We start from the raw sequence: 25,218 nt of genomic DNA on the forward strand, positions 1-25,218 counted from the left end.
ATCCTACGGGGAGGGCGATTAGAGAGAAAGAGTGAGAACATTGGAGCGGGTACTGGATAGGGTAACATTAATGTCATGAAAGTGGACATTTAGAGAATGGTGGTGGGGTTTCGATAGAATTGTAGGACGCGGCACTGCAATTATGCAGTGCACTGTACTTGTAGGGAAAGGTACCTTTCGGAGTATGCAAGCAATTGCCTATGTGGATCGAATAGTCAGGAACCTAGGATGATCTTGATATACATGTAGTCATTACTGTTCGCCGATTATCTCGATCTTTCTGTGACAGGATGTGATGTTCCCAGTTAGATCCAGATTTATCTACTAGAGTGGCATACATTTTTGAAGTCGAGAGTAGAGGCTATACAGCAACAGGTGAAAATAAGACTGGGCTTTCTTAAGCAATGCATATCAAATGCCATGTTCTAGACCTAGTAGTTAATGAACATGAATCATATACATATACGCGATGCAATGCAGAGACATTATGGAGGAAATCAACACAAATCAAGCGAAACAAACTAAAATCGTGCACCCTTTTCTTTCCAATGCCCAATCCCATTAAGTTGTTTCCTCTGATGGCATGATCTGAATTCTTCTGAAGTCAAATACCTCGGCTAACACGATGAGGATGGTTCTGGTACTTGTCCACATCGAGTAATTGGATTTATGTTTGCTGATTGTCTTTTCTGAAAGCCGTATCGGGCTTCCATGGACACCATGTCAACACAAGAAACTCACACATCGCTGCTATTAATTGCAACATCAATTTCCACTTGCCTTATCTAAGTATGACCGGATAATTATATAGGCAATCTGAGTCCAGTCAACAAATCCAATTTCGCTTCCCTTCCTAGATCCTCCCAGATGGAAAGAAATACAGATACATCTGTGAGATTTTACCTTGCTTATTACATAACCAAAGTGATCTCTCCTTCTAAACATGGGCTTAGTCACTCCCACTTTTGTCCATTTGATTGTCCTGTCAAAGACATCGATAAGAGTTCACTCTCTAACGCCTCATTTCCGGATAAACCTGTGAATTGACGTCTCATTTAACGATGTCTGTCCACTCGTTCAATATTTTCTGGTGTCAAGATTCAATAAGATTCAGACACAAGTGAATGTCACCATTGTGTTCAGACAATGTCCTCCATCTAGAGCTGCTAGAGATTCACCTCTTAGTCCTATAGGGGACTGCCATTTTTATCCAGAGAAACAAGAGATAAATCTTCTTTTAAAGAAAAGTAGAAACTTTCATACCAGGATGTCCCTAACTAAGCAGGCATTCTCAAGTCTGCGGATTCCCTGCTTTTCTGAGAGAAGCGAATGTGCGCCAAGGAAATAAAGCATCTGGAAGAACTGGTATCGCTCTGCATTTGATAATGCAAGTAATTTGTTGGATTAACATTCTCTGCACACCATTGCTTTAACCATGATGAGTAAAAGTGCTCTTAAATGTCCTCAATCCAAATCGTATTGTTGACGTCGAGTACAGTATCATCTGTCCTTTATGTATTTGAAAGTTCTGCAAGGAAAATTAGCCCTGTTTGATTTCTATTATGTCATTTTCTTCTCTTTTTGGTTCGATTTATGTATCGAAATTGGGGTATAAAAGCTTATAAGCCATGAAAATCTGGGTGTCTCCTGGCCACTTGAGTGGTTCCGTGGCGGCTTTAATAATCGGTGCATCATCGCATTGGCCACATGTGCACTTGGGCGAGTACTAATTATCACCTTCCCGGGTTCATTTGTTGGTCCATAGATTATGAACACGTCCTTGAATAAATGCACAAGCGTCTAGTCAATTGAATTATGGTTGATGAATGCAACTATTCTCCACAATGGTCCAGAGCACATTAATGAGTTAGTTGCATAAGAGATGTATCCTAGTTCATGCAGAAAATCTGTATGCCTACATGTCGCCGACTCTCTCTTAAAAAAATCCATCCAATCGAGAGAGAATAAAGCTCAAATATTCATACATAAGATTTGCGTTTTTGGAGGTCGATACTGTGACAGGAGGGTCGCCTTTTGTATGCCTCGCAAGATATACTTGCAATATGACATACTTGACATGAGTTAGTCAGTTGCTGTCACTAACATATCCACTTCACCAGAGCAAAGAGAGAAAAACAATATCATATTCGTCCAAATGAGCAAATTGGAAACGATGCCACCACCTTAACATCTGTAAATTACAAAATCAATGTTTAAGAAGAACAATACTTTTAGTTTTGAGCGTCTGCTAAGAAAAACCGGTACAGACTGTGCGCTAGGCTGTTGATTTTTGGCTATAAGCCAGAAATTGCATGCTACCTTGGTCCGAACTTCCACATGAATACATTGGCAGATAGATCAAAAGTTAGGTTTTTTCAGAACGACGACAGTGTTCCAGCTTTCTCGCGAATGCATTTCACTCTGCTTCCAGCAGCAACCGCAAAAGGAGTATGTACATATCCTCAAGTGTGCTTTGCAAATGCATTACCCCATTGTATGCCAGATAGAGGCGCAGAAAAACGGAATCAGTTGTTACTTTCAGATGACTTCTTGAGAAAATCTCATCATTAATCTTTGATGGCCTTGACGTTGCATCGTGAATCACTGCACCAGTACAATGTGAAGGACAGGTTCACAACAGATGTTCTTGTTGAAACTGGATATAAAAAGGACAGGTCACTCTTAGGTTCAAGACAAAAAGAAAGATAAGAAACTCTCTCAATACTACAAGTTAGAGAACCATTTGTTCAGGAGCTCAGCTTAAATTTTATCTTATGATGCAGAGAAAATGAACCTTTATGAGGGAATCAGTCTACATAATGCACTAGAGAGTCAGATTTTAAGTGCATAATCAAGAGATAATGTCGGTTTAATTGGATACCGCATGAAGTTTTGTTTCAAGTTATATCACAGAAATTCATAATAGCAAGTGAATAAAGTACAGAAGCTGGTGCTTCATGTTAAAATAAAAATCACACCACTGATAGATACATACATTCATACATTAGGAGACAGAATATAGTAACCAAACCAAACTAAACTGTCAAATGATTATTAGCATTTAGCAATCCTCTTGCTAATAGCCAGTCACAACACCATACAACCATACAACATGTTTTACTCTTCCTGCGATGGCCAAAGGAAAGCCCCCATGGCAAACTTCCTCTTATGGTTGACATCACCAGACACAGGCAAACCATACTCATTCAGGAGGCAATCCAACTTCCACTCGGGCATATTCTTGCAGTCTTTCTTCTTGTACCTAGGGTAGTGCAGCAGCATTTGGAATGAGGACTGGTTATTAGTGTTCTTATCCATATGTTTCCCATAAGGCCACCCCCCGAGCACAGATAAAGCGGCATTTGCTAGACTAGTCCCTGCCATCGATATCTTCTTGCTTTGCACTATTTCTTGTTGCATATGGGACTCCGATTTGCCCTTTCAGAGGCATCCACTAGGAAGGAGGTTAGAGAGAGAAAGAGCGAGAACACTGGAGCCGGTACTGGATAGGGTAACATTAATGTCATGAAAGCGAACATTTAGAGAATGGTGGTGGGGTTTGTTAGAATTGTGGTACACGACTCTGCATTCATGCAGTGCACTGTACTTGTAGGGAGAGGTACTTTTCAGAGTATGAAAGTAAATGCATACGTGGATTGAATGGTTAGGAAACTAGGATGATCTTGAGATACACGTAGTCATGACTGTTCACCGATTATCTCGATCTTTCTGTGACAGGATGTGATGTTCCCAGCTAGATCCAGATTTATCTACTAGAGTGGTGCATTGTACTCCTAGGGAAAGGTGCCTTTCGGAGTAAATGCATATGTGGATTGAATGGTTAGGAAACTAGGATGATCTTGAGATACACATAGTCAAAACTGTTTGCAGATTATCTCAATCTTTCTGTGAGAGGATGTGATGTTCCCAGTTAGATCCAGATTTATCCACTAGAGTAGCATAAACTTTTGAGCTCAAGAGTAGAGGCTATACAGGAATTTTAGGTGAAAACAAGACTCTGCTACCTAAAGCAATGCATATCAAATGTGATGTTCTAGGCCTAGTAGTTAATGAACATGAATCGTATACATATTCGCATTAAGTTGCTTCCTCTGACTGCATGATCTGAATTCTTCTTAAGTCAAATACCTCGGCTAACACGATGGTGATGATTCCGGTACTTGTCCACATCGAGTAATTGGATTTATGTTTGCTGATTGTCTTTTCCGAAAGTCATATCGGGCTTCCATGGACACCGTATCACCACAAGAAACTCAAACATCACTGTCTATTAATTGCAATATCATGTCCACTTGCCTTATCTATGCATGAGCGGATAACTACATCGGCAATCTGAGTCCAGTCGGTTATTTCCATTTTCACTTCCCTTCCAAGATCCTCTGGCACTAGCAGAACCTACTCCAGGTGGAAAGAAGCAGAGTTACATCTGTGAGATTTTATGTTCCTTATTACATAACCAAAGTGATCTCTCCTTCTAAACATGGGTCTAGTCACTACCACTTATGTCCATTTGATTGCCCTGTCAAAAACATTGATAAGAGTTAACTCTCGAATGCCTCGCTTCTGGATAAACCTGTGAATTGACATCTTATTGAAGGACCTTCTCCACTAGTTCAATATTTTTCTGTGTCAAGATTCAATTAGATTCAGACACGAGTGAATGTCACCCTTGCGTTCGGACAATGTCCTCCCTCTAGAGCAGCTCCACTTAGTCCTCTAATGGACTGCCATTTTTATCCAGAGAAACAAGAGAGATTTTCTTTCAAAGAAAGAGCATAAACTTTCATACCAGGACATCACTAACTAAGCAAGCGCTCTCAATCTCAGCATCCCCTGCTTTACTGAGATAAGTGAACATGCTCCAAGGAAATAAAGCATCCGGAAGAACTGGTATCACTCTGCATTCATTTCTGCGAGTAAATTGTTGAATTAGCATTCCATGCACACCATTGCTTTAAAAGCTTCTAACAACAAAAAATGCCACATTAAAATCATCCAGAGGACTTGAAAATGTGCTTTGCAATTGCCTCATAGTTACCACGTGCAGTGGTAATTGACTAAGACGTATTTTCAGTCACATAACAATATGAACAAATCGCAAATGATGTCTCCTTTTCTTCAGTCACTTGACAGACAAACATATAGCTGTCATACCAGCAATATATAGAACAGATGCTGACCAAAGTCGATTATGGACTAACATTACCTCTAAAAGAACTTACATTGAGTGGTGGACGACTAAGGCGATCCTTTTTCCCCCTCGCTTGATCAACTAACCAAGGCACTGATTAGATGATTATGAACATTTTGTCTGGCCAGCTTGGAACTGTGGAGCTTAGAGTCATGGTGGCTGTAAATCTGATATTTCCTTCAGCAAGTGGATTGTGCCCATGATGAGTGAAAGAATTCTTAAATGTCCTCAACCCAAATCACATTGTAGATGTACAATGGAAAGAACTAAGGAACTCCTTATTAGCAGTCTGTTATTAGAAGAAGGAAGGTCTATGTACGAAATTTAGAGTATCATCTGTCCATCATGTATGTGCAAATTCTGCAAGGAAAACTATGGTAGAAGTGAGGTACAACAATCCTGTTTGATTTCTACTATGTCATTTTTTTTTTTGGGGGGTGGGGGGGCGTGGGTTTCAATTTACGTATCTAAATTGGGGGTGGAAAAAGCTGATAACCATGCAATCTGGGTGTCTCCTGGCCACTTGACTGGTTCCACGGTGGCTTTAATACTTCGTGCAACGTAGCATCGACTATATGTCAACTTGGGCGACTTATCACTTTCCCCGGTTTATGTGTTGGTCCATAGAGTGCGAACACGTCCATGAATCCATGCACAAGCATCTAGTCAATTGACTTATTGTTGATGGATGCAACTATTTCCTATAATGGTCCAGAGAACATCAATGAGCTGGTTGCATAAGAGATGCATCCTGGTTCATACAGAAATTTTTCTATGCTCTACACGTTGCTGACTCACTATCAACAAATCCATCCAATTGTGACAGACCAATACACAGATTTCCGCCATAAGATTTACGGGCCTTTTGTATGCCTCGCAAGATATACTCGCACTATGACATACTTGACATCAGTTAATCAGTTGCTGTCACTGAAGATATCCACTCTGCACCAGAATAAAAGAGAAGAATAATATAATATTCATTCAAATGAGCATATTGGAAATGAGGCGACTGTAACATCTGTATATTACAAAGTCATGTATAAGAAGAACAAGAATCCTAGTTTTTAGCGTCTGCTGAAAAGAATTGGCACAGATTGTGTACTAGGAGGCTATTGCTTTTGGCTATAGGCCAGAAACTGCATGCAACTGTGGTCCGAAACTTCCATATGACTACTCTGTTCAAGATCTCTCGCGAGCGCATTTCACTCTACTTCCAGCAGCAAGCGCAGGACTATGTACATGTCCTCAAGGGTCATTTGCAAAGGTGCCAGATAGAAGGTTGCAAGGAAGGACGGGAATCAGTCTGATGACTACTTGAAAAAATGTCATTGATCATCTGTGATGGCCTTGGCATTGCATCATGAACCACTCTTTCGGTCAGTGGTAATCTCTTTCAGATTTTCAGGAGCTGCTTTTGCATTTGAAGGATAATCAACAAGCATCCTTGGAGGAGCAAAATACATGTGTAGCGACATCATACAGATAATGATACCCAAGAAAAGCTGCAGCAGTCACATAAGTGAAACGGTCATTTATAGTCAGATGAAACAAGTACATGAAAAAGAAAATACTGAGAATTAAGAAATCCAACAATTCCTAGTAGTTTGAGACTTACTTGCATTGTAGGCTTAAAGTTGAAAAGATAAATGGAAAGAACCATTGTCAGCAGCATTGCCATTGACGTAGAATAAACCTGGCAGAAATAATTATAAATAAAGACAACCGTGATTAAAAAGACTTTAAGCTGCTAGGAAACGAACCAAACAGGTATATTGAACTAAGCACATGTACTTACGTTCTCATGCCAATGTCCCGACACCATAACTCAATAGATTTGCAGACAAAACTCAGAAATGGTCCACCCGAAATAGATACATTCAGAATAATAAAAAATAGTACAAGAACGGGGTACTGCATTTTAGGGGTCGGGAGAATCATAGCATATGCTGAAGAAAAAATACTGTAACAAGTAAAACCATTTTATCCCAAAACTTAGATTAAGATATAAATCAGTTCTTTTGCAACGGAACTTTAGCAAAAGTATCGATAAAATATATACGAAAACCATGATCTACGATAAGAACTTTACCTTCACAATGTTGTCTGCATACTTCATCAACCATGAAACCAGCAAACCAGTCGAGCCCAGGTTCAATACCACCATCCAAGTCGTGATGGTATATCCATCAAAAAGCCGTTGCCACCAAGGGCCCTTTTCAAAGCCCCCTTGAAAATCATCCAATAAAAGTCGTGCCATGTTGAAGATCACACCGAATCTGCAGAAGAAAAGAATACCAGAAGTTACAGCCACGGAGAAAAACTTTTAGCAAATGGGAACCCAACCATGTATTTATGACAAAATTGTAGCATTTGAATAAAATTTTCTTTTGTTTTTCAGAAAGCTAATCTTAAGCATAAATCTTTCCACTTCAGCATAGAGTGGAACTCATACGTTCCTCGCAAAACTGTCATATTAATCAGCTCCCAGCTCTTCACCTTTCTTTTAAGCCCTTCTATAAGGAAACAGGAAAATTGAGTTTTGACAAAATCATATAATGTTTTCCCACTAACGTAGACAGCCAGTTCTCCCAGAGTAAAATATTCCACACGAAATTATAACAACTTTGAAGAAGACTCATTCAAGAATCAAGAGAGAACTCTCAAAAGTAATATTTACAGAATAATGCAACAAATAAAAGTATCATTTGAAGACGGAAAACCTTAAATATCATGAAGTATGAGTACGGCATGTAGTAGTGGTCTTTCTACATGCTAACTTGGGGAATGGCCAAACTAGGAAATACAGAACAGAAAAGAGATACCTACGTATATAACTGTACATTCTGCCAATACAAACTATCATTGTTCTTCTTCATCAGAAACTCTGTGTAGACACCGGCTAATGCTGACATACATGCAGATAAAATTCCAAGCATGTACCCTTGGATGGGTGCTGAGAACAAAGATTCGCACGAGGCTTCTCCACAACCTTTAACCTACAATGCTAGCAGAAATATATTATCACCGACTCAACTACCACAAGGGATAAGCTCATGAGAAGTGCTACATCATTTCTTGATTCACTGATTCTACACACAAGGATTTTGGGCATCAAACTACGTCCAATTTGTTAAAAGCTAAATGATCTTCTCACTAATATATCATGCTGAATGCCTCAGTGAATCTCAGAGAAAATCCAAACGAATAAGAGAGCAAATTAAGATGAAGGCTCGCAAACCGGTAAGCGCCAAGAAGAACTGTTCTTCAGCAGACTGAAGCACTGTTCTTCTTACATTCACTTAATATGCTCACAAACAAATGCAAATTCTTAGTGGGAGCATTGTCCTTCATTAATATGATTAAATATCTTATCGACCTTTAGAACAAGATTATAACCTTGCACAGTTATTGTCAACTTTGTCTTGTTTAGTTGCATCATGAGTACTTTGTTTCTTTCTCTATGATTGGCTCATACAGAGATTCTGACTTGACTCATCAGTACTGTGTCGTTTCCTTGTTTTATCCATGACACGGGGCAGCAAAGGATGTTAACTATTACTGGGCATCTTCATCTAGATGTGCAAATCGAATATCTTAAAATGATAACAAAACGATAATCACACCCATGAGCTTTCTCCAGTTGTAAGGGTATTGTCTTCTTCAGGGAATATATAGTACTTCATTCTCATTTCGGAGTGGAAAGAAGAAGAAAAAATTATTGCACCCTATAGTTATACTTAAGAGCCATAACAGGATCTTGTTTGGCAGAACCATAACTTAACACTTCTGCCCGAGAGTAGTTATAGCATTAAACAAACATGAAAGTTTTCAGCACTCCAAATATGGTTTGCTAAAAGCCATTTGACACGTCATAAGAAAGATTACTGCATCTAATGGAGTGTTCAAATAAACTCCCGATATGACCAATCCACGACCATGAAAAACTCACAGCAAATCATATGCCTGCATTGTTCTTGTCAGATTTTCAAGTGCTAACTGATACCCTTCTAAAGCTTCATAAACATATCATAGCCCATTGATATGCAAGTTAACATGGGAACAGGTATAGCAAGCTTCCAATAATCACCTGGCTTGTGGTTGTCCCGACAGCTAATAGAACGATCGCCATCCATTGCAAATTGGAAAGCTTCCTTTTCAGGAACAACCTAAGCATGAAAAATTGAACCTATGAAAGGGACTTAAATGGTAAACTAGTTGTTTAACACGCTTGACGTTTTCATCATACGAGACAAAAGAAAAGGAAATTAAAAAAAAAAAGGAAAGGAAAGGAATGCCAAGACTGAATTAACAACATAAATGTGAACCTGAATAATATCCCTGTAGTAACAATCTTCAGGTTACCCATTATCTGATATGTGGACGTGTCCACATAAGTCAGCGTGGCAAACTGGACATTATTGTGGATCAGATAAATGATTGAAGGAATAGGATATAAGCGCACACTTCTCCAGTCCGTGGTCATCCTTGTAGAAGGAGTTGTCCTAATTTCTCGCCAGAGTAGCAAACTAGATACAAGTAGCTGTGATGTACGTGAACAATCAAAAAAGCAGTAAGGTGCTTATTACATCGAGAACTAAAAGAAAAATGAAGAAAACTTATGTTTGAGAAGGTCTTTTCAATGTTATATGGAAGACGTAGGTGCTCTACATGTTTCGATGATGTATTGCATTAGCTGCGAGAGAATTACCTTGAAACCCTCAGCTAGAAATGGAACGGTTGCATAATCATACTTATAACCCCCATTACTTTGAGATAGCGTCGTCAAAATTCCCTATCAGAAGAAGTTTTAATTGAGAAAAGCACTGGTCAGGAGGGCAACATATTGTTAATAGCATCGGAATCTAGAAAGTGAACTAACAACTCAAATAAGGACATTTAAGCAATTCCTATACATTCACCCTGTGGAAGTATCTCATAGCCTCTTAAAAAGCAACTCTAATTCAAAAACAACAATTTTGGCCGCTCCCAAAAGGAGAAGACGGTGCGTTGTATTCCTCGTGATATTAAAGCCAATAAAAGTAGGGGCCAAACAACACTGAGATCTTCAAAAACCAAAGCATGAACAACAAGACATAAACGCATGGAGACCTTGAAAAGTTCTACAAAGCAACCGAAAAGCATGCTAAAACCACATGTTTTTCCACCAGGCGTGGCACCTTAGAAAGCATGATCAGTCAATAGGTTTCTGAAACTCATCACCCTCTTACGAGTCCAGTATCAAATTGAAAGAAGTGACAATGCGCCACAGGGCCATTGGCTATCTGTCCAATCACGAGCTAGTTCGATACCATCACAAACGGCCGGCTCAAGTAAACGCCAAAACACTCCTCCCAACTCGTCTTCACCCCCAAAACGACCAACCCGATTCACCATTAGAGCTAGCAACACCCCATTTTCGAGCATTCGGTTTAAAATGGGGGTCTCAGAGCGAACGGATCAATCCGCGGTCAGCGCAACCCGACCGATTCTCAACGAAGCTCAGAAAGCGAACGTATGCTGCGGGAAGAAAACAAGAACAGGAGTACAAGGTATGGGGATCTCGACAGTGTCCGACCTGAGAACTGGTGAGGACGGTGAGGAGGGCGGCGACGAAGTACCACTGCATCGCGTCGCGTTCAACGCATGAATCGCTCTCGTATCACTTCGCTTCTCCTTCTTCGGAGATTCGGAGAGGGATCGTCCACTTCGATTCTGCGATTCCACCGTGTTCTTGTGGCGGGGATCTGCGTCGCGGAACTCGGAGGAGCTTTGCGAGCTCAGGCTCCTCAGTTTATTTATTTTTGTTTTTCTTTTTCGGCGTCTTTTTTTTTTTTTTTGCAATTCGACTTTAACTCGAATTTCAGTCATAATTTTTTTTTAAGTCTCGTAAAATGCACCAATTTTGAGTTGATATCCAAATCTGGCCCTTGGGTTGTTTTTTTTTTTGGGTCGGAATAGGTTGTAACATTTCATTCATAATAAGAAAAACTACAGTAGTTCGTACTCATAGAGTCACAACATAACATATCCCATAGAAATTGGGTGGTTGAATACACATAAAATAACACTTTTGGATCTATAACGACATTACCGGGAGAAAACTTAATAGGTGCAAGCTTTGGGTACCAATTCAAATTTGATGTACTTTTATGAGATAAAAAATATTGAGGCTCTATAATTGGGATTCGAGCCAAAATTGATGATCTAATGTGATGAGACTAATCCATCACATTTATTTAACTCGTGTGCAAGATTACCTTTCAAAAGTTACTTATATCTAATTGAGTCTTATTGGTCGCTAATTGCTAACGTGGATAATTTTTTTTGTAATATTTTAATATTTTTTTGATTTTTATTTATTTTTGGTTTTTTCTCTTTTCTTTTTAGTATAATAAATTTAGGACTTTTTGGACAGCTTTTCCCAAGATAGTTACTTCACCACCAGCACCTAGTGACAACTGTGAGTCCCATTTCCACATGATATAACACAGCCAAACCTATTTTACAACTCATGTTTAAGGGAAATTTCCAAAAGGGGGTATGAAGTGCCCATATTTTCTCAAATAAAAACCTGTAGTAGACCTTATTTCAATCAAGAGCATGAAGTACTCAAATTATTTTAAAGAAGGATTTAGTCGAAGGGCAGTTTTGTTCTTTATTTTTTTAAAAAAATTTCTTCTTTTTTCTTTTTTTTTTTTTTGTTTTTGCCTTTTCTTTTCTTTTTCTTTTTTCTCCCTTCCTCTCCCTAGGCTATCTCCAATGTTAGGTAGGGGCCACCTGAGCCGGCGTCGAGTGAGGGCGAGGGCAACCCTCACTTAGGCGGGCGAGGGCAATCCTCGTCGGCGTTGATTTGCGCGAGGCCGACGATGGCTCGAGCAAGGGTAGCTCGACACTACTCGGGTGAGGACGGTTGAGGCCAGCAATGGCCTACGGAGGGGAGGGGAGAAAAAAAGAAAAGGCAAAAAGAAAATAGAAAAAAATTCAAAAAAAAAAGTAAAGGGCGCAAATTCCCTTTGGCCATATCCTTATTTGAAATAATTTAAGCATTTCATGTCCTAAATAGAAATAAAATTCATTTCAGATGCTTATTTGATAAAACGATGGCACTTTAAGCCGTTATTTGAAATAAGATCTACTTCAAGCTTTTATTTGAGAAAATAAGGGTATTTCATGCTCTTATTTGAAATTTTCCTCGTGAACAATGAGCCCCATGTATATTTGATAACTCGTTTAGCAACATAACAGGGCAAAATGAGGTAAACGAAAAGGCAAGGCCCAGTAAAATGGGCCACGATGGATTTGCTTGAATGGCCTATATTTCAATTCATTTGGCATTTTTAAAGCTACAACGTAACTGGAGAACGCAAGTCAAAAACTAAACTTGAGGTCATGTTCTTCCCTATTCTCCTATTTTTCGCTGATCTCTCGCCCATAGGTAGCTTGATTTCACATTCGAAATTGCCAGAGCGATTTTCTGTTTTTGCAGCAATTCGAAGCTTTCCATGACTATCTCTCTTCAATCGCCGTTGCTCTCGACGCTAGCGTCGCATCTAAGCATTCATGCTCTTCTCAGTGGTAGTCGCCTCCCTCCCTCTTCCTCCTCCTCCCCACCACCCCACCCCCACCCCCCACCCACCCAATTCGATTCATCCATTTGATAGGTCTAAGCATCGAATTTCATGAGTCAAAAAATAACTTCTTTTGTGGATTAGCCAAGGCCTTTTAACATAACATAGAGATGTTTATCAATGTTTGGATTCTCAGATAGGTATTCTGATTATCATTTACCATATGCTAAACTATGCCCAAGTCACAGCATAATGAGCAAAAAGCAGCTAGTGCGCAAGTAAGACCTGCTAACAACGACCCCCAAAACTCCCATCTTCATGCAAAAAGTTGGGCTGCTTCTCGCATCATGACTTTCAAATATTAAGTGGTTGGCGTATCACACTTGACCCGAGTAATTGCAGCATAAATTTAAGACAACCAGCGATTGCAGCATAAATCAAGACCCATCTAACTTCCTTCTACTAGAAATAAGAGCACAAACAAAGAGTGACAAGCGATTGAACTCTCCAGGTTTGAGGAAGAAAGTCCATGCTCGGGGTGGGTCGGCCTCAAAATCTTACGGCTTTGCCGAGTACCTTTATCACAACACCTACCTGTCTATGAATAATCGTCTCTTTATGTCACACTCGGATGATATTCTCAGATCACTGGTCATCTTCACTCTCAGAGCTGCATAAATTGCCAAGAGTCACAACATGGATTGACACTAGTCTCCGCAATCGAACTTGTGATGGAGCAGCTACTGAATGCACAACCATCCTCACACAAGATGATCGCTTGATTACAGAAGAACAAAAAATATAAACCACCACTGATCTGAATCGACGGAACATAAATGGATAATGAAGAGAGATTGCAACAAACAAGAGCACAGATGAAGAGGAATAGATTCCAAAAAGATCCAACTGCTCTATACTTGTTAATCCATAATCCAGATCCAGATGGTTGATTTTTGTACACCATGTTCAAGAAACTGATAAAAAGAATAAGATGAAAAACTTATATGCACAGAACCAGCAGAAACTGCAAACAGCAGGCAATGGCACAAGAAGGTCAAGGCAAAAGGCTACAAAAACACGAGACCTGCTGACCAAATAGCCCTCAATGACTGCAGCTCTTCCTCGCGTCATTATCACAAATAATCAAGGACTTATATTCCCATACTATGAGGATGGAAAAAAGGGATCCTCTTTCTTCCGGTACATTATAAACAACTGCTCGGAGTGTTCAATAGCTATACTCCTGCAGACAATCAGGCCTTCTGGGTCGTGATCATGCAAATCCTTTACAGATTTTTTCAGCTTACCTTCTGGATCTCCACCTGTTAGAAACTCAGCCAAAGAGATTTTGCTGCGACAATGGTGAAATCAAGAGTGCAATTGTTAAACTACTGAACAATTAATAATCTACACATGAGAGATTAGTTTTCTTACTATAGTGATTCCAGCAAACAAATGACAAGGTGCGAGTTCCCATGCCACCAAGAACCAGAATGCACATCAACTTATTTACACCCTCACAAAGGCCCAAGAGCAAATCCCTTTGCTACACGTACACCCATTTGACACATTAACATAGCAGAACACTTTGATAGAAAGGGCAAAAGGCTCATTTTAACTCTTGGGACACTACCCCAAAAGCCACACCTCTAAAAAGTAAAATTTTGTACTGTTATGACGAAACCCAACATAAGAACAGCATATTTGAGGAACATTTCTATGGTCACTGGAAGTAAAAACCATCCATAGAGAGTTGTAATTGTGGCAGTGACCACTTCACAAGAAATATTCAAGCAGGCGCTCCTACCGAGAGAGATTCAAAGGATCGGATCCCCATTATTTTAAGGTGCTTGTGCTCCTTTGCCTTTGATGAACTTGACTTTTAACACTTTCACAAAGGAGGTTTGTGGAGGAGTTGTTTTTTTTCTGCAGCTGCTTGACTATTAGCCCGACCGTAACAACCGAAAGGCATATACTAGATGGAGGAGCAATCATATATCCATATCCAAACATAGGTCAAATTACCATAAATTGGTTCCAGTTTAAAAGAAGCATCCATGTAACATGCGCATCCCTTGGTGCTTGCATGTTTTAATCCTTTCAAGAAGTTTCTTAATCAAATTTTTATTCATCCAACGAATGATGAACAGCTTCCAGATCTAAATAACTACATCAACAAAGTCCATTTGCATGGGCCACAAATTACATAATGACGTTAGCATGTTATAAACAGCCACATGCATCTGCCAACTTCTGGTTGACATGGACGCACAGAAAATTTTTGAATGGTGTAACTAAAACTCTGCAAGCTGAGTAAATTGGAACTCCCCTTTGCACATGAATAGACAAGCACATTATGCATGGATGACCAAACATGGAAAATAAAATGACGTGGTGTCTATGGTAATACCTTGGTGCAAGGAGGCCACTGAATCCCTGGCAGGCGCTCCTCTCCATTGACTTTGATCTTTGCCGTCTATAAAGTGCGCAAAAGGCCTTCATGCATAACTCATCATCCTTGGAGATATCAGAAATCATATTTGCCACATACTTCCAACGTTCTTTGTGCGAAGAACTTCCATCATCTGACTTAGCAGATGCTGAACCAGCCCCATTTTCATGCCTAATGGGGTTGACCCCAGTTGACTTACTCAAGCTGTTATCCGAGTCTGTTTCTCTGATATTTTTCTGTGCAAATTGTTTGAGGGAAGCCAAGATATCCCGCAGAGATTGGTTCAAAGGGTCATCAGAAACAGAAGAAACCGAATCTGATAACCAAATATCAACAGAAACACTGTTAGCTGCATGAAGCAGACCTTGATTCATTATGCTTATGCAAATACTGATTGTTGAAGCGCCCTCTAATTTCTCAATTAGAACAAAACACAAACCTCTTTTCCTTTTGAGCTTTTTGTTCCCTTTCTCATCATTTCCTCTACCACAACATTTATCCCCTGATAGCATTTCAGATGGGCCACTGCAGTCGTCATCACTGTCAATTATCTCAACAATTGGGGAACTTCCATCACCTGGCAAGGCAAGAAAAAAAAAAAAGTTTGGGACAATCAACATTTGAAGCTTGACAAAACGCTAGGAAATTGGAAGCTAAGTGCTCATTCTAATTAGCAAGGTGAAGAACACATATAATTGCTAACAAATCTCATAAATCTTACTAAAAGCAGGAAGTTGCTGTTACTCGAAAGCAAAAATGCCAAAAACACTATGTGTTCAGCTCGGGACACTTACAACTTAAGTGTCTTTTATAACTATACATGTGAAACGCAACTACCAAGAATCCAGTCCTGCAAATCATATACTAAGCAAGGGCCTGGATAGTTAAGTTGTACCATAGCCATACTTAACAGTAATAAAAAGAAACAAGGAAATTCCATCGAATCCAATAAATCCAACCCTTTTGTTTCTTTCTATGTCATCTTTCTCGCCAGTGTGCATTTCAGGCCGTAGCACCAGCAATGTAAGTCCTGTTTATCCTCATAATATTGCAGAAGATACACTCAAATCATCAGTTGCCAACATATGAGCTAATTTACTTACCCTGTAAAACTCTGTCCTCTTTCCCCAGAGATTTCCGACTTGGACCCACCAACGGGGACAAGCAAGTGCCTGTACCAAAATCCCGCTTCTTTCTCGCATTGTGAGTGAAGGAGACACTACCGCCACCATTAGAATCATTTCCACACTGAGTAGAGCCACGATCACCAAATCCATTCGCATCGATTAAGACATCAGGCTCTGGCAGGACCTGAGATTCACCATCTCTGTTACCCAACAGCGTTGAAGTGTCTCTTTCCAGCTGCGAGAGCCTCTCGTCCAAATCCTTGTATTTCTTCGCCCAAACGCGAACCTGACTCTCTGATTCCCTCTTTTCATCCTCCAATTCGTCAATCTTCCTTTTCTGCTCATCGAATACCACCTTCAAGCTCGTTTGTCCTCCCCCTCTCCCCACTTTCTCCATAAGAACTTGATACACATCCTCGGCGATCCCCGGTCTCACAGCCGCCACCACACACTCATCACTACTCTCCCTACACTTCAATAGCTCCTCCTCCAGGCGTTTATTCTTCAGTTTCACACGCTGAAACTCATTCCTAAGCGACTGATTCTCGCTTCTCAGGTGCTCGAGCTCGTGGTAAATATCACCGGGTTCCGAGGCAGAGCTCATGGCGGCTCAAGATGCAAAGAGCGCCGGAAAACTTACCAGGCTCGGAGAAGAGGGGCAACGTCGTCTTCGCTGGCGAGCGATCACGGCGAGAGGAGCTCCGGAAGAGCGAGAAGGTTCCAGAGAGCCGAAAGGCAGGAAATGGGGTTTCTGCGAGCAGGAAATGCGCGTGGGAGGAGGGTGGCAGAAGAGGAAAGGCCAGAGTTCGTAGGATGGGTCGGAGCTTTTTCCGGTTAACTAAGCAAGGATTAGCGGCTAATTTCACGTAACGCTGAACAAAGAAACCGGCTACTTGGGGAAGCCGGTTTGATCTTTCCGAAGCACCGAATTTCTGTCTTTCACAATCACAACGTGCCACGTGGCATTTCCCCTAAAAAAAACCAAAACATTTGTTGCTCTTTCATAATTGAATGGAGATCGGCTCTCGAGTGCAAAATAGAAGACAGAACCCCACATTTCTTTCGACCAAAAAAAAAATTTATCTTAATTTTTCCGGAGTTAGGAAGCACGGATATTACATATTTTCATCTGTTCTTTTTTTTTTTTTTTTTCTGTTTCGAGCTATTGGGGTAGCTTGTGTAATTTCCTTTTTGTTTTAGGGTCTTTATCTCGAAGGAAAATTATTTTCGATAGATTATTTTTTTAATTTTCTCGCATTTAGATCTTTAAAAATTAACCGGTCTTCGGAAAAGTTTCATACGAACAAAGCTTAGATCGGAAGGCAATGACTTTCCATTTTGACCCAAAAAAAAAGAAATTACTTGAAAATATTTACTTGGGCATCTACATCTATTCAGTAAAATAGATTACGCTCACAAAACGCAGAATTAATCATCTAATTCTCTCACCTCGCACGGCTCCCACTGTCTTCCCCCCTGAGGGCTCGCGAGAATCCTTCTCGAGAATCGCGTTCTGTTTAAACATATCTCGGAGCTTAAGCGGTCCAAACAAACCCGGTTCGAGTTTCCACCCGAGAAAGGAAACACGGCTCAAGTGAAAGCGACCGAGTCGGGGACTCTATCTTCGACTTTGTTTGTTTGCGCATTATTACTCTGCACGACGAAGCTGGAGGGAAGAATGCAGTATGTAATGATAAGTGGGTATCATCCTCTCTTCATTGAATGATAAAGCTGCGCGCGAAGGAATTTGAAGGCAGCTCCTTGTAATGCCGAAGTTGGTGGGTTTTCTTCATTAAATTACACTCTACAGTGAATCAGTTAGTTGAATTTTCGCGGTTAGAATTTGTGTAATTCCTCGAGTGAGATTTCACTAAAAATTATGAAGGGATAAATACATAACGAGTCAAAATAATTTTCATCGACTGATTACTTCAAGAGATACACGCAATCATTTGCAAAAAAATATTTTTCAAATTATTCATTTTTTTCGCGAAACAGTCGGGGATATATTTTTTTTATTTTTGCACGCAACAATCGGTAATTTCAAATTTTGCCCAATTCACATGTATCATTGGATGAGGTGGGCCCCACGCGAGGCCGCCCTATCGAATAATGCATGAGTTGGAGTCATACGCGTGAAGAAGAGCGAGAGCGGTTGATACTTACTTTATGATGTGTGGTGTTGCATTAAGTAGGCATTACTTTTAGAATGCAAATTCTTTATTTTCTCAGAATGTACCCTTTCACCAAATGTAGGATTTCAATTATTAATCTCATTTCACTCTTTTTTTTTTTAATCTCATAGAAGATCCCATTTTTTTTTTTCAAAATTGTTCATGTCATTTCGTTCCGTTCTGTCCTACCAAAATTAGTTATATCAGGCGGATGTGGTCATATAACGAATATAAAGAACCACTAATTCTAGCTCAAATATTCACATTTCCGTGGTGTTAAATCGGCGAAGACATTAAGTAATTTTTGAAATGTATTGGCGGGCAACTTATTTAACCTACAACTTATTAGCAATTCACCAGCATGTTTTCAAGAAAACCGGCATTTATTTGCCCTTCTAATATTACCAACGGATTTACACATTTATTTACCCTTCTATTATTACCAACGGATTTATCAGTTTTTTTTCAGCAAAAGTACAAGCAGAGTGTCAATGTTTATGTACGGCGCTAACTTTGATGCCAATATTTTTTTTAATCACTTAAGTGCCAAATAGGAGAAAAAACAATCATTGAAGTGCCAATTCTGGCAAAAAATGATTATTTAAGTGTCAATTCAGGTCAAACAGTACACGTGGCATTTTTTTATTAATTTTTTAATACTACGTGTCAATTTTTTTTAACAAAATCAACTCACGTGGCATCCACGTGGACTGTTCAACTTAAAAATAGTTAATTTTTTTAAAAAGTTAAAATTAAATAGAAATTAACCTAAAAAATAAAATAAAATAAAAAAGAAGCATGAGTTTGCAACGACGAGAGTTATGAGCCCTCATCGCCACCACCCCCACCATCACCGGTGGGGGGCACCTGGCCTCACCGACCCTAGTGAGGCCTCGGGGAGGGGGGGGTCGTCGGGGCTCGATGACCCCCTCAGCCATCTCCCACCCCTCGCTGGCCATTGTCGGCGATGGAGCGGGTGGCAGCGACGAGAGTCGTGTGAACCCTTGCCGCCGCAACAAACCTCTTTATTTATTTACTTTTTAATATTTTTAACTTTCGGCTTAAGTGATCTCGAAAAAAATATTTATCTCCAATTGAACTATCAACTGATTTTCGCTATACAACTCTCATATAAGTTACTTATAAAATTGAATTTGTTCGTTCTAAAATCATTTCCAACCAGCTACCATTTTGTAATTCCAGAGATTACCAACGTGTTCAAATAGCCAACTCTCAAATCAGGCAACGCCCATATTAAGTGCCAAATCTCACAATAGTTCATCAATTTTATTTTGTATGGGTCGTCAATGAGTTAAAGTTACCACTTGTCATACGAAACTATTCCAAAATAACTTGGCAACGTTCATTTGCGTAACTTAAACTACTAGCTCTTACTTGAGTCTATTACCAACATTTATTTGATTATTTAAAAATTACCAATTAATCCATTAATTGCACAGCTTACCAAAGTGTAAAAGTCACAGGTTGAATCGATTACCAATGCTTATTTGACTGTTTCAGTTTTACCAATTATCCCAATAACTTACCAACTTTTATTTGCACAATTTATCAACATCTTAGAGACACCAACTTCTATGGGAAATACCGACTCTAATTCGATTCCACTTACTTACTTTTATTAGATTGTTTCAAAAGTACCACCCATTCAAATAATTTGCGGAGCTTACCGATAGGTTTCTGATGACTCACTTTTACGCAAAAATACCGACATTTTCTTGAAATTATCGACTATGATAATAGTTTCCCGCCATTTATTTCTGGGGCTTATGTTATCGATTCTTATTTGAGTCAGTTATCAAAATTTGTTCAACCCGTTTTCAAATTACCGACTGCTTCAACAATCAGCCAACATTTATTTATGCAAATTACCAATTAACGAAGCTATTAATTCTTATATGAAATAACCAACTCTTAATTGAGTCCACTAACCCGTTTATTTGTCTTTTCAAAGTACGAATGCTTCTAATAATTTTCAGAGATATCATCAATTCTTTTCAATGTACCACATCCATTCGTAGAGCCTAAGTTACCAGTATTTAATGTATAATTACTAACTTTGTTTAAATCAGCTTCCCACATTGTTTGATCGTTTCATAATTGCGAGCTGTTACAGTAATCGCCCGACATACGATGCTTTGACTATGATAAGAAATTACGGACTCTTGTATGAAATTACATTTATACTCTTGTTTGGTAAATTTAATGCATTGGTAACTAACTCAATTAAATATTGATTAACTATTAAGATAATAGTTAAGTTGAAAAAATCAAATAAACTTTCGTAAGCGACTCAAATCAATGTTGGTAATTTTGTGTACCATTCATTAATTTGGACACGTCGGTAGCCTACGAAAAGGAACATCAGTTAATATTCGGAAATAGTCGACACTCTGAAATAATCGAATAATGTGAGTAGTTTTCTAAAATTCTTGCTGCTACTGTAAGTGTTACAGTATGCTAAACACCCTGTGAAAGCTACAGTACTCATCTTCACAGCTGAAACTGTCGTGAGAAAGTCGTATGAAACAGCTTGCAGACTAACATAACCTTTGTCCTAGTGCAACCTTGGAAAAAAGAGAGAGAGACAGTAACAAATTAGTGCTTGTAGAACAGCTTCTCTTCATATCCTCCACAGCTTTTGGAAGAACTAATAGTCCTTGTGGTGCATTTTCAAACGAAGCTCCTTGCTGTATTCATGAGCTATATACTTACATATAAACAAGCCCGGTGAGAGCGATCGATGACTTTCATGTGATGAAGAGAGTGAAGAAAACACTGTGCAAATGTCCGAGCAATGAGCCGCTATGTGGAATGCAATGGAGCATACAGGTCGAACAAATAGCTACTAACAAGAAGACCCATAGAAACCATCTTTGCCACAAACCTCAAGCAGCATTTAGCCTCAGGAACCTTCCAGAAAACAAGAAGTTAACTCCCTCTGTTCAAAGAAAGGGATCCTCTTTCTGCTGATACATTTCAAACAACTGGTGGCAGTGTTCGGTGGCTATGTCCTGGCAGTCCTGCAGGACCCCGGGACAATGATCTTGCAAGTCCTCGACAGACTTTTTCAGCCTACATTGTGGATCTCCATCTGTCAAGAACTCGGCCAAATGATTTCCCCTGCCACCAGTGAGTGTTAAATCAGTCATGGAATTGTTAAACTAGGTTGAAGAATCGACCAACATCTACACAAACGCGACGGAACAAATTAAGGAGAGGAGTTTGGGTAGTGTAATTCGTGTGTTATCACAATATGCTTCATATATGTATTCTCTAGAATCATTAAAAAAGAGTAAGATGTTAAGGACACAACCCATTCATCCATTTGCAAATGAATGTCTTAATTATTTAGCCGTATTTTTTGGTCAAAGTTTTCTTTAGTCAACCGCAAATGCACAGCTTCCGAGTAAAATGCACCTAGAAGAACGACATAGTCCAGCTACCTAGTTATCAACTGCACCAAAATCACATAATCACATAAACAGGTTGCAAACAATCAAATGCAGCTGCTAACTTCAGAAAAGGACTGTACCCGGTTTCAAAGAACAAAGTATCTAACGAGTAACTAAGACTCAGCATGCGTCATGATGAATACGTTCCACATACAGAGGAACTGAATAGGTAAATGCAATAATTGATGTTGCTGCTACCACTATGTGAATGTTAGTACCTTAGCAGACGCAGGCCACTAAAGCCTTTAGAGCTCCGCCCCATTGCCTTCCAGGCTAATTTTTTTCGTTTGTAAAGCGCACAAATAGCCTTCATGCACAGCTCGTAATCTCTCCCCAAATCTGAATATAACTCTTTGGCATTCTTCCACGCTCCTCCATGCAAACAACTGCCATCACCTAGCTTAGTAGTACCTGAGCCGACATCTTTTTCATGCGCAATAGAGTCTCTTTTCCTTTTAAGCTCTCTCTTCTCGCTCTCTTGATTACTCTCATCAAGATGCATGCCAACTGCAGGCTTCTGATGCGACAAATAACTTCTGCTCAAATGTCTTGACTCAGCTACGTCATCATCGACATTACATGCCTCAACTTCTTTCAATGGGACTCTCCCATCACCTGAAAAAGGAAGCATATGCTAGAGATTGTAAATGTAATGGGCTTAAATCGGAAAAATCTAGATAACTAGGAAGATCTTATCATTCTGAAAGCAAGGTGACATGTGCACAGATGCAATCTCGAAAATCCAACAATGTTTCGTATGGAAAGAAATTCCTAGTCCTTAAAGGTAAATTTCCGATCCAATAGTCTATTCCTGTGCGTTGATTGCACAACACCCATATTGTGGCAATTAAGAGCACAGATGGAGCAGTTTGTACATAGGAAGAATGCCAAAGTTCCACGGTGGTACTCAGAATATTTATTCTTTGAGTATTATCGCTATACATATAGAAATAGCGACTACCAAAGAATCCAGATCAATGCTGGACTGGATTAAAGAGGAAATGAGAACAGCCGTTGTAAAAGAGAGGCACACAGCAAGCAATAAACAAATGCCCTTGACAGAGTTCTCCCCTGAAGGAATGAATGAAGGGGCTTCCACAGAAAGCATTTTCGAATGCGACTGAAAAAGGTCTTGCCCGTGTGAGTCGCTACTCATCTTAACATGAACTGACATTAAGACCATTAAAAGGGGATAAGGAGTCGTGCGATTTGCGATGAGCCCCACTACGTTCTCAAACAAGCCAAAACTGTCTAAAACTATGCTAGAAAAGACATGACTCGCGTGGAATCTGGCCATCGTATTGTTGTTAATCCTGTGTGTAGCACATGTATGGAATCTCCACACAAGAGTCGTTGTTGATAATTTGGAGTAAAAACAATACATTGCTCGGAATAGATAGGTGAAAAGAGACTACATGTATACAAAAAACATATAAACCTACTGTCAAGACTTGGCATATTTCAACAAGTTGTATTCATAAGACAAGACAACGGCAGAATCAGAACGATCTTTCGATTCCCTTACCTTGCGAAACTAGAGTCTCTTTCCCAAGAGATTTGTCATCTGAACCCACTGGTGTTGTTGTTGCTGAAGCACAAGTACCTTCTCCAAATTCCAACATCTTCCTCGCCTTCCTCGAGGAGGAGGAACTGCCGCAGCCGCACCGGGAATCAGTTCCCTTGGGCGCACCAATGTCATCACCACCATCCTCCCTCTTCATGTCGAAGCAGTTGGCCTCACAGGGCACACCCTTTTCCCCTTCCACATTCTTCATTTCCTCCTCATTTCTCAGCACTCCCACAGCTCTGTCCAATTCCAACACTCTTCTGATCTCGCGCACCAATTCCTCGCTCCTCCTCACTCTGACATTCTCCTCCTCCAACATTTCCACCACCTCTCCCCCTCTCGTCTCGCCCTTTCGCATCTCTTCCTCGAGGCTCGCAATCTTCCCGCACAAGCGCCGGTTCTTGTCCTCCAACATTTCTGCCTCCTCTCTCCCTCTCGCCTCGCCCTTCCGCATCTCGTCTTCGAGCCATGCAATCTCCGCACGCAACCGCTCCGTCTCCTCCTCCAACATTTCCACATGGCCTCTCTGTGTCGCCTCGGCCTCTCGCGTCTTGTTCTCGAGCCTCGCAATCTCCCCACGCAACCGCTTATTCTCCTCCCTCAGAGCCCCGGATTTCTGCTCTTCGGCCTCAAGGCTCGCCTTCAAAACCTCCCTCTCCTTCCTCAGGGCTTTGTTTTTCTCAATGTCTAGCTTCCATTTCCCCTCCACCGACGCTAAGACCTTCTCGAAGTCCTCGGCGGGCCTCACCGCCAACCTCAACGAGGCGACGAGGTCAGGCACCGAGCCGTTCGGGACCTCGTTGACATTCCCGCCCCGCGTCGAGAGGTCGTGAGGATCGCGGCTCATGTCTGCAGGTTCTCGGAGAATGAAAGCACGTCCAAGCTCTTCGCTTTTTCACGTTCTCGAGCAAACGAGACGGTGAAAGTGAGGCGAGGTTGAAGGCTGATACGTGAGCTTGAACTGGGCGAGGACCGAGAAGACGAAGAAGCAGAGGTCGCGTGATCAGCGCTCGAGCAGTCTACACGGAGACGGTAGAGGGGAGCTGTTTCTCTTATGGTTTCTCTCTTCCCTGTAGGTAGTCTGTTGTTGCCGGGAGCTCCTTTCTGTATTGTTGGCGGTCACCTTTCGCATAATAATCATTCAAAGACTCTGATATGATCAACTCCCCTGTTTTTTTCTCATGTGCCACACGAAAGGATTTGTGCAACTTTGCGCAGAATTCAGTTCCAAAATCAAAGCCGCTTCGTAACTAGACACGACCGGCTTGTCCGTGGTCGCGATCGGCGAGGTCGTGATCCCGACGGCCAGAAAGCAAGACGCCCCGACGGGCAACTATTACTAAGTCGAAATCAAAAAGAAAAATAAAGGAACCAGATCTGAGCCCACTACACGGCCGTGGCCACTGCGTCCGCGGAGCGAATACCTTCCCTATGGCTTCGCTGCCCCACCTCCATGTATCATTATTCCCTTATCGACACTTAAATTTTGACTATTCCATTATTTATTGCATAAGAAAATTATGATCAATCTGACCCCTGAACAAAACTACGGGTTTTCATAATTCGCATACGCATTTTATTTGGGTCATATATCGCATGCCACGGACGAGCCCCCGTCCGATTACCTCCTCACAAGACCGAA

The 25,218-nt window shown here is 40.5% G+C and overlaps 4 protein-coding genes across 5 annotated transcripts; all 4 read right to left on the reverse strand.

The window, feature by feature from the left end:
- Nucleotides 1–2,393: 2,393 nt before the first annotated feature.
- Nucleotides 2,394–11,008, reverse strand: LOC115754705 (CMP-sialic acid transporter 1). 2 transcript variants are annotated; one of them, XR_004017020.2, is made up of 9 exons: nt 10,791–11,008; nt 9,924–10,007; nt 9,541–9,755; nt 9,303–9,381; nt 8,042–8,211; nt 7,305–7,491; nt 6,831–6,908; nt 6,471–6,717; nt 2,394–2,490 (listed from the first exon to the last, which is right to left on the reverse strand). XR_004017020.2 is itself a non-coding variant. In XM_030693822.2 (8 exons), exons 1-8 carry the CDS (start codon nt 10,839–10,841, stop codon nt 6,574–6,576), a joined length of 1,008 nt encoding a protein of 335 aa, XP_030549682.1. In that variant the 5' UTR covers nt 10,842–11,008; the 3' UTR covers nt 6,169–6,573. The 2 variants fall into 2 exon arrangements, 1 of the variants encoding a protein (XP_030549682.1); XM_030693822.2 differs by lacking the exon at nt 2,394–2,490 and having other exon boundaries at nt 6,169–6,717.
- Nucleotides 2,840–4,299, reverse strand: LOC125314302. Its single transcript, XM_048276260.1, has 2 exons — nt 4,150–4,299; nt 2,840–3,438 (listed from the first exon to the last, which is right to left on the reverse strand). Exons 1-2 carry the CDS (start codon nt 4,189–4,191, stop codon nt 3,118–3,120), a joined length of 363 nt encoding a protein of 120 aa, XP_048132217.1. The 5' UTR covers nt 4,192–4,299; the 3' UTR covers nt 2,840–3,117.
- Nucleotides 11,009–13,567: 2,559 nt separating the features above from the next.
- Nucleotides 13,568–16,966, reverse strand: LOC115754704. Its single transcript, XM_030693821.2, has 4 exons — nt 16,339–16,966; nt 15,675–15,812; nt 15,194–15,551; nt 13,568–14,134 (listed from the first exon to the last, which is right to left on the reverse strand). Exons 1-4 carry the CDS (start codon nt 16,964–16,966, stop codon nt 13,948–13,950), a joined length of 1,311 nt encoding a protein of 436 aa, XP_030549681.2. The 3' UTR covers nt 13,568–13,947.
- A 4,533-nt stretch (nt 16,967–21,499) lies between these two features.
- Nucleotides 21,500–24,432, reverse strand: LOC125314181 (spindle pole body component 110-like). Its single transcript, XM_048275680.1, has 3 exons — nt 23,535–24,432; nt 22,228–22,624; nt 21,500–21,677 (listed from the first exon to the last, which is right to left on the reverse strand). Exons 1-3 carry the CDS (start codon nt 24,421–24,423, stop codon nt 21,500–21,502), a joined length of 1,464 nt encoding a protein of 487 aa, XP_048131637.1. The 5' UTR covers nt 24,424–24,432.
- Nucleotides 24,433–25,218: the final 786 nt, after the last annotated feature.

This window comes from Rhodamnia argentea, chromosome 3, assembly GCF_020921035.1.
Source record: "Rhodamnia argentea isolate NSW1041297 chromosome 3, ASM2092103v1, whole genome shotgun sequence".
NCBI lineage: Eukaryota > Viridiplantae > Streptophyta > Magnoliopsida > Myrtales > Myrtaceae > Rhodamnia > Rhodamnia argentea.